Below are 10,165 nucleotides of genomic sequence, written 5' to 3' on the forward strand. Positions count from 1 at the left end.
ATGTCATCCGCGTAGCAGTGGTAGCAAATGTCCTCGAAGGGGCTCAAAATATGCTGGAGAGGAAGTAGATATATTGAAAACAATAAGGGCTCCAACACAGAACCTTGTGGCACACCATAGGACAGGGACGTGGAAGATGACCTGTACTTAGAGACCGCCACAAAAAAGTATCATTCACAGAGATACGAAGAGAACCACTCTAAGGCAGACTCAGATACACCAACCCAGTATTTCAGCCTTTCAAGCAAAATGTAATGGTCAACGGTGTCAAAGGCTGACGTGAGGTCCAACATTAGGAGTACAGAACATTTTCCAGCATCGTTTTGCATCAGAATGTCACTGGAAACTCCAAGAAGGGCTGTCTCAGCAGAATGAGCGCTCAGCTTTACGACAATCGCGTTTAATGGAGCAGATATTGTCATTTAGCCAGGGTAAGGACTTAGAAACAGAAACTGATCTCATTTTAACCAGACAGATTTAATCTAAAATTGAAAAACATTATATGGATATTATTATGGATATTAAATACATCTGTTAAGAAATCAACACCGTTTTTCGGGGATAGAGTTAAATTAAAAGCGAGAAACTCTCCGCTGTAGAGGAATTTATAATGCGCGAGATAATTGTCCTGTGAACGGGAGACAAAGGCTCATGAGAAGATGTGTTAAAAGAATACAGTGATGATCAGAGATAAAAATGTCCTCAGAACAAATAGAATTAATATTCAAACCCAAAGTAAAAACAATGTCCAGTGTGTGTCCTTTGTTATGTGTGGGGCCTGACACATGCTGGGTAAAATGAAAAGAATCCATAATGTTGATAAAACCTCTGGCAAGGTCAGAGTTGTCATCAACATGTATGTTAAAATCCCCAACTAAAAGCAGTCTGGACAACCGCATAGTGGAGGACAGGAAGTCGCTGAACTCTGACATAAGCAAGCTATTTGGGCGATACACCACAGCACAATAGCAGCAGCAAGAGTCCTTGTTCTTGCAGGCAACATGAGCAGTAACTCCCAGGAAAGACCGAAGCCTCCGGTCAGACCAGAGGTCTGTTGTTATTGCTGCATTTGGCTGGATATCCAGGGCTTTATGTCAGCCTCTCTGTCAAGGTGGTCCTAGACACAGGAGTGTATTTGCTGTATTTGAAGGACATTCAGGAAGTGTCTAAAATGTGGATTCTCAATGATAGTCAGGGGGAGAGAGCATCCAACTATAAAGTCCTGTAGGATGGACTAGGTGATGGCCTGTTGCCTGGGTGAATTTGGGCAAAATAAGTGGATGCTTGGAGCAAACAATGATAATTGAGGCTGTGTGGGATTGACCGCTATCACTGATGTTGCAGATCTGTACTCCAAGTACCTACAAAACAGGGAAATAGGAATCTGTAAAACATCTGTTTCTATTCAACCACAACAAACTACTGTTTCTTACAATCACAGTGATTTTAAATCTATCAATGAGGCAGATCTTTGCATACAAAATAACCTAACCCAATCCAGTGTGACACATTTATAGATCATTAGGCCACAACTAGTAATAATGAAAATACTGGAGTGTTCAGGGTTGCAAGACCTTAAATAACAAGAACAGAAAAACAGTTGAATTAAATCTGCAAAAGACAAAATGTCTGTGCATTAACTTTGCATATTGCATTAAGCCTCCTCATGTCAGTCAGCTATCAGACACAGCTGTATTGACAAGAAATGAACTACTCAATAAAGTCTGAAGTTACACCAATACAAAATAACTGTCTAATAATGACATGTTGCAGTAGCCCCTACACACTGGACTGGTTTTGTAGGGCAACATAGTAGAAAACACCTAAGACAATCATAGTCAAAGATCCTTAAGTTCGATTTTAGAACTTTAGGACTCAGTTTTGCCATCTGAGCTATCTGGACCAAAGCCATAGACTGCTCTGATCTGAGCTTCACTGTTGAGAATACCGCTGTTAGCCTAGCAATGTTAAAGGGACACTCTTGAAACGCCCGTCCTTCCTTACGAGTCAGCAACCACATAAATATGCCCATTAAAGTCGACAACAAACCACACCATACTAGCTCTTAAAGTGCTCACTGAAATGGTTTCGATATATTTCTGCTCAATGAATTCACCAAAATACCTAAAGTTAGTGAAAACTATTTAAGTAGGTGATAGCCAGTGCTAGTGCTAGCTACCTGTACATAGCATGTAACGTTAGTTACAATCTTCACCAGTGTTGGTCAAGTTACTTGAAAAAAGTAATCAGTAACTAATTACTGATTACTTCCCCAAAAAAGTAATCCCGTTACTTTACTGATTACTTAGTTACTTTTTAAAACACGATTTACAACCTGAATAGGTAATAAAGAGATAGAGCTTTCAGCCCAATTATATGCACCATTCTCTGATTTGAATAAATTTGTTTAACATTTAAACCTATTTTCTGCACATTTCAGCACATAACATAAAATATTTTTTGTGTTTACACTCAGTCTTTCAAATAGATGCAAGTAAAACACAGCAGAAAATAAATAATGTCAAAGACTCAGCGGTCCTGTTGCTCTATTTTCACCTGTAAAGCAGGAGTGGGGCAGGCAGAGGTGTGCCCTGGTGCAGGTGTGCCGCAGCGGTTTGTTGAAGAATCCACGAGTTTCTCTGTGAGTTTCCCATTACGTCGTTGTGCACTTGGAGCTTGTTTAGGGGTTTTTTTCGCTGTAAAAATGTTTTTTCTTCCCACGCACAACGGACACTAATGTTTTTGTCACTTTTTATGGAATCAAACTCAAAATAAGGTCAGTACTTCCACGCTTTAAACGCTGCATACTCATACTCTCTCCCGCACTCGATATATTATCCATTGTTGATCTGCACACAGCTGTTGACATGAACGTCGCACTTATGTTACTGTCATGAGACATTCTCGCAAAAAATCACGGTTTTAGTAACGCAGTAACGCAGCGTTTCTACGGAAAAGTAACGGTAATCTAATTACCGTTTTTGCAATAGTAATCCCTTACTTTACTCGTTACTTGAAAAAAGTAATCAGATTATAGTAACGCGTTACGTGTAACACGTTACTGTAATCTGATTATTTTTTTACTGCCCATCTCTGATCTTCACAAGTTAAGTCTGCAGAGAAAGTTGCAAAAATTCTGTCCCTAAATAATTTATACCGCTTGAAGAACACATTATAAATAACAATATTACATGAACATGACCTGGTCATCTGAGGTTGGAAAGGTAGGCAGAAGAGTTTGAAAATGGAAAGCTGGCTACTGGCTAGCTTACCTTTGAGGGTGTTTGCGCTCCAGGTGTCTGGTGAAGGTTGAAGTAGTCCCGGCTGTATCGGTCAAGGAGACTTTGCAAAATCTGCATTTTGCCAAATGCTTCTTTTTGCATTTACCGAAAACTCTTTGTGGTCAATGTTATGACAGACGAAGTCTCTGACCTTTCTGTAACTTACTGATATGGCATACTGCTCAATCTAATGGGTTTGCATTTAGTTGTGTTTGAGGGGCGCGAAAGGCGAAATAATAATATGCCCCAATATGGAGGGATTTGAGCACAGCGAGCCACTGTGTGTCGCTGTGTGAGAGCTGAGCAGCGAAAGGAAATTAAGTGAGGAGCCGGCTCTCGCTCAATGGGAGTCGACTCTTCTGATTCCCAACAAAGTACTCTAAGCACGGCTCTTAGAGCTGATGGTTTTGTGCATGACCCATTATCGAATGTTACGTTGTGTGTCATGGATACTGTTGACTCCAAATCTCCCGACCACTATGTTCATCTGAGACAGCAAAACTGAGACAGCGAGACCAAGACAAGCCCGAGACAAAAGTCCGTCGAGACCAGGACAAGACTAAGACCACGTAAAAGTGGTCTCGAGATCAAGACCGGTCTCAAGACATCCAACTCTAATGACTGCCCAAACAAACATAACTGACCTAAACATGAAATGACACACAAGGGTATATATAATGGCTGATCAGACCATAGTGACACACAAGGGATAACTAAACAAAACACAATTGTAAATAACAAACAGTGCAGTATCGTCTGGTTTTGTTAATAAACTAAACACCAAAGAAGAAAATCAAAAACCACTTAAACCTAAACCTTTTTTGACAAAGGTTAGTCAAAAATCAAACTAATGAAGTGGTATGAATACATAAGCAAACTAAATGTGCACCCTTAGAAATAGAACAAATGTATCCAAACCAATCAATAAAGTTATTGGAAACTAAAGTGTGTTACTGTGTTGAAATGAAGAAATGAAAATACAAGAGTTACTGACTTTAGAGTGTGGCCATGGGTTTGGCCATCACATTTGGGAATATCTGGATTATTGATGGTTTGAATCCTGTGAACATTTCTGGATATCTCAGGGCCAATCATCAAAAAAACATCCTCTTTTTAAAACAGCAGCACTTTGAATCAACAAGAAGCCAGAGTTAACACGGAGTTAACATGCAGAATAAAATGTTTAGGCTCCACATGTTAGTAAAGTCTGTTGAATAAGCAGAAGAAAATACAGAAGAGTAGAAGATGTTTCACTCAGAACATTCTACTTTATTTGATCACTTTCTGCTGTGGTCAAATTGTGGAAATCAGGTCAGTGAAACCAGACATCCTTCCTGTTCACAACATTAATATGCACCCCTGGCTCTGCAGTGCAAGTGTGCATTCTTTGTTATACTTGGATACTTACCTGCAATACTCACTTGCCACCCTCTCCTGCCCTAAAGAACTCTGGTCAGTCTAATTCGCACTCACTGTTTCTCAATGGAATATACCAAGAGCTTAATATTACTGCACAATTTACACCTCACTTCTGCTCTGGCTTCTTCTCTCTCCTCTCCTGATAGAAACAGCAACTTGAACAGTTTCTCTGAAATCCCATCATACTAAAGTAATTGTAACGTATGTATATCTGTGTATATATAACCGAACTCGTCCTTGACAACTGCTTCTTTGTCCTATAATCTACATAGTGTACCAACATATATAACTTCTATAAGATGATTAATTATAATATTTACTTCAAACAAAATGTATTGTTTCTGCTTCTGTGTATTCTTAGGCTACGTCCACACGTACCCGGGTATTTTTGAAACGCAGATTTTTCTATGCGTTTGCACCTTTCGTCCACACGTAAACTGCGTTTTCGGTCACTGAAAATGGAGATTTTTAAAATCTCCTGCCAGGGTGGATATTTTGAAAACTCAGTTTTTGCGTTACGTGTGGACGAGAAAACGGAGAAAACACAGCGTCAAAGGTGTGCGCATTTTTTGACGTCAAACTGTGCCGCCACGTTATTGTTTTGGTGAAATTAATTTCTACAATACTATTACTGTTAATTGTACTCTCTGCAGTGTTTAAATGCTTACATATACACACACAGTTACTGTCCCTCCACACATAGGACTCAGTTCTGCTTCTATGCCCCATCTTTGTTTACTTTTTCCCACCGAGGCTTCTAGACTTCTGATTGGCCAACATTTCTGCATGGGTAGGAATATAGCGCCACCTGTTGCTTTGGCATGTTCCTAGCAGCGTTTTCCTTCGTTTCTGCCTTTACGTGTGGACGGGATTATTTTTTAAAACAAAAACGGAAAATCTCTGTTTTCAAAAATACCCGTGTACGTGTGGACGTAGCCTTATATAGAGAAACCATTTATATCACTCTGATGAAGTGTTAAGATTACTGAAAAATCAGGTGTTATTTAATTGTTTGTTAAAAAAGTTGATAGTTTATCAAATAAATGCAATTATGATAATAATACATCAGGATATCAAACATCAGAAAACAGACTATGATAATCATGTTTGATCACATACGTGTATTTTTCTACAAGTGATAAGCAAAGAAAAAGAGCAGCAAAAGAACTAGAGAACTAGCTCCAGTAGCCACCATGCTGGCTAAATTATGATGCTCACTGAGTGAACAGACCAAACCTCCCATGATGCAGCTTCTTTCTGCTAATGGGAATTATGTCTTTGTTGACAAGAAATTAGTTGATTCTGAGTATGTAGCATGAAATTATATTATGATGGTGAAAAAAAACAAGCTTAAAAACAGAAGAAGAATGCTCAAGCAGGCAATGCATTTCCCAGATATTCATTTGAATCTTCTAGCGAGGCTCATTGTATTATGTGAGGAGCTGCTCACCACAGGGCTGTACTTTTTAATTTGATTTAACAGCAGTGTAACACAGTAAACTCAAAAAAGTTAAAGTAGGTGGTTTTTATATTAACAAGAGTCAAACTTGTAATTTGAAAAAATAAAATAAAGATTTTATGTTTCTGTGGTGAGCGTAATTAAATCATGTATGATCTGCATGAAGTTCAACAACTTTGTTACATTTATTCTTGTTGAGATGATGTGATACAATCTAGGAAGACTGATTAGTTGCCTGGACTCTTTCATTCAAATAGTTTTCAGTTTTTAAGTGTAACTCTCTGTTCCTCCAGGTGTCTGTGGTGCTGAACTGGTGTTGCTGTAGAGAGGATCTGCCTGGTTTTTAGAGAAGTGGATGCTGGCATACTGAAGATCATCCTGTTTCTGTGGCTCCTCCTGATCAGAGAGACACTGCATAGAAAAAAATGATCTTAGATTAGAATGGTGAATGATGATTTTTTTTTACTGCATTTATATTTCTGGTTTCACCTGTTCTTTGTTGTCTGCTCTGCCTTCAGTCTTGGATGATTCCTTGGAATTCCTTTTTTTCTGAGGAATGAAATGATAATGAACAAAAGAACAACACAATGACTGAAAAGTAAAAGTTTAATGCGACAGATCTGCTCACCGAATCCAAAGGAAGACAGGGAGGGATGTGACAGACAGGAGAACAGCAGCAGTTACTCCAGCAGCTTTTATCTTCTTTGCTCCTGATCAAGATCAAAGTAAAGCACTAATAGTTAATTGAGTATTCCATAACGTTCGACCTGTGTATGGCCTGAACAGTGTTGGAGTTTTAGGCTACAGAAGCCAAGTTCTTCTCCAGTGAAAAATAAAAATAGAAATCTATTTAAACACAGCAGAGTAACGTGACCTCACTCTGTTAATCTCAAACAGTGTTTTATCATAACGTTTCTCTCATTTTCAGTTGTCTCAATGCACTTTATACTGTAAAGTAAAAAGCCTACAATAACATTCATTCTTTACAGTGGCAGCAGTTGGCTATTGTCTCTGGAAACAGGGTTAACTGGGCGCGCCCCTTATTCCACTGAAAACTGTAGCACATCTAATTCATAGCCTCGTCTGTATTCGATTAAAAATCACTTCAGCTGAGTGGCCTGCAGCTTTATCTGGCTGGGTGCACATGGCATTATGGATAAATCCCTGGTTTTTAACAGGAGGTTAAAAATGTCACTGGCTCTGCTTTCAGTATTCTGAGATCAGTTACAATCTGCTTTTTGCATGGAAACAGGACTAGCATTATAATAAACATGGTTCTTGTCATCGTGATAGATAAGTTACAATGTTGATTCTTAGACTCTTTAGCACCATGAATAAGGAAAGCCTTGACAGCAGACAGTGGGACTCCTGCCATATTCGTTTAACCACACAGGCCAAGTTGAACAGTTACAGGTGCAGGCCAGTATTTTATTTTTAATATATTTAAATTATCTTTTGTAAATCAAGTTGCAGGCCTGGTTTCTGAACTCATTAATGATTATTTTGAGATATTTGGCCCCTCACAGGACAGGCACCATACAAACATATGCTTTTTAAAGATGATGATGGATTAGTGTAGATTCAAAAGAGGCAAAGTTTTAAAATCAGCTCTGTTTAATTATCTGTAGGCAACACTATGAGTCCATACAACACTGAAGGGAAACGTCTTTGGCAAAATAAATACTTGCACAGTGTACATTTAGGTAGTAATACAGTTCTATCTGTGCTGAGGTATTTTGACAGTTGATCTGTATTATAAATTCTAGTGCCATCCAATAATTAGCCATAGTGCATGAATGTAGATTGTGCCTGACTTTTGACTGCACTCCTTTCTGAGTGTATCCAGTATGTAAATATAAATGATTACCTGGCACAATGGTCTGCTGTAAGGTGGAGTTATGACGTCCCAGCTTGTTCTGGGTTTCACAGTAATAACGCCCACTGTGTTCAGGTCTGAACTTGGTGACGGTGAAGTTCTGTCCAAATGCTTTTGGTAAATTTTCATCCTCCTTGTACCAGGTGTAGTTAGCTGCTGGGTTAGCATCACTGCTACAGGTCAGATGACTGAACTGCCCTCCACTATCTCCCAGCTCACTGACACAGAGGGAAGCTTTGGAGCATCTGGAGGAGAAATAAGGACAATGACAACATGGTTGGTTATAAATATACTCAAGTCTTTGCAGGCTTCTCACAACGCTACAAAAATTATAAAAGGTAACATTCAGAAACCTTACTTATTTCCTTGTCAAACTTCCTTATATTGTGATAAACAGACATGATTGTGCAGTAAATCTGTTTTCACTCTTCATGATGATGAATTAACTCTTATCTCTAAAGTTGATGTTAACTGTTCAATTGAGATCAAAGAACTTAAAGCTTATAAATGTATTTTACTCACATTTCACATCAATAGTTCTGCTTTCAGATCTCTTTTGTCCCAGGTCATTATCAGCTGTACAGTAATACTTTCCAGAGTCAGAGGGCAGGATGGAGCTGAAAACATGTTGGTTTTGGTAACTGAGAGGGTTGATGACATCCTCCTTGTACCAGGTGTAGTTAGCTGCTGGGTTAGCATCACTGCTACAGGTCAGAGTGACTGAACTGCCCTCCACTATCTCAGCAGAGGGACTCACTGACACAGAGGGAAGCTTTGGAGCATCTGGAGGAGGAAACATAAGAATGACAACAAAACCAAATTTTAGAAATTTATATTCTAAAAAGAAAACATTGTAAACCTCCCAAAAGAAAGGCCTCTGACTAAAACTAACATACAGACACATTCACGTAAATAAAGAAAAATTAAATATAATTCTCTTAATGAAACAAAAAGTAGTGAACTCACACACTGTTGGAGAAGGGAATATCTCATATCCTTTCACAGCGCAGTAAAAACGGTCTGCAGAATCAAATGTGTTCAGCTGTAAATATTGTTCGTCTGATGAAAGTTTGTGTCCATTCCTGTACCAGATGTAGGAAGATTGATCGGGTAGCTGACAGTTGTTGTGACATGTCAGCTCTGTCCAGTTAGAATAAGAGTTTACTGTTGATCTCCTCACATGTACCTGGAGCTGTGGATCTGGGAGTAAAAAAAACAATGACATTATATCAGAAATATCTCAACATCTGCACAAATACACATGGAAATGTTTAACGTGAATTCCAGTCAAATATTTTTTACCTGTAACAGTCAAAGTGACTCCAGGTGATCCAGTATATTTCCCTCCTGGATCGTTTGTTATGAGCATGAACTTGTACTCAGCTGAGTCGCTCTCTCTCAGGTCTGAGATTCTCAGAGTGCAGTCATTGTTTTCACACTGATACTGAACTCGACCTGAATACTCTGGATCTGTTTTCAGGTCCACAGGCTCATTATCTTTGACTGTAGTAAACCAGAACATTTTCTGGATTCTTGTCTTTATGTCATTTATAGTCGATAGGTATCTGAATTTGGAGTGTATTTCTGCTGTTGATCCTTTGAAAGCACAGACCTGAGTAGAAGTGTAAGTCACCACTGTAACACAGAGCCCATTATAGAAAAATCAAAAAGCAAACTTATTTATATTCACTTTCATAGATCTGAATTCAATTTCTAAGATTCCATTTAGACATGTTTCATAGAGAACAAGACAGAATACAGCATAATACTGTTCTTTAAAGTGTGACTGGAACCTGTCAAGAATCTCATATATGTTTGCAAAAGGTTTAAACTGAAAAAGACCCAATTACTTGGGGTCTTATTTCTAACTAAAATATCCATACAAAAGGAATGAAAGAAGAAAAACAGAAAAATGAAAAAAAGAAAGAAAAATAGAAAAGGAAGAAAAACAGAAAAAAAATACAAAAGGCATGTAAGGAGTGTGTTTTTGTTTCCATTAATATAACTAATATTTCCTCTAGTCTTCTAGTAGTTAACACCGTCAAAATCAAAAAATGGCCTGCGTTTTTTAATGCTAATTGGTACTTATTTTTAATTTCTTCTGATGGAATATAGTTGTACTTAAGCAAT

At 38.4% G+C, this 10,165-nt stretch overlaps 1 protein-coding gene across 1 annotated transcript; it reads right to left on the reverse strand.

Moving 5' to 3' along the window:
* Positions 1-8,215: 8,215 nt before the first annotated feature.
* LOC113017348 (B-cell receptor CD22-like) lies at positions 8,216-9,557 on the reverse strand. Its single transcript, XM_026160503.1, has 4 exons — positions 9,338-9,557; positions 9,002-9,235; positions 8,558-8,818; positions 8,216-8,280 (listed from the first exon to the last, which is right to left on the reverse strand). Exons 1-4 carry the CDS (start codon positions 9,555-9,557, stop codon positions 8,216-8,218), a joined length of 780 nt encoding a protein of 259 aa, XP_026016288.1.
* Positions 9,558-10,165: the final 608 nt, after the last annotated feature.

Source organism: Astatotilapia calliptera, unplaced genomic scaffold (assembly GCF_900246225.1).
Source record: "Astatotilapia calliptera unplaced genomic scaffold, fAstCal1.2 U_scaffold_109, whole genome shotgun sequence".
In the NCBI taxonomy this organism is placed as follows: Eukaryota; Metazoa; Chordata; class Actinopteri; order Cichliformes; family Cichlidae; genus Astatotilapia; species Astatotilapia calliptera.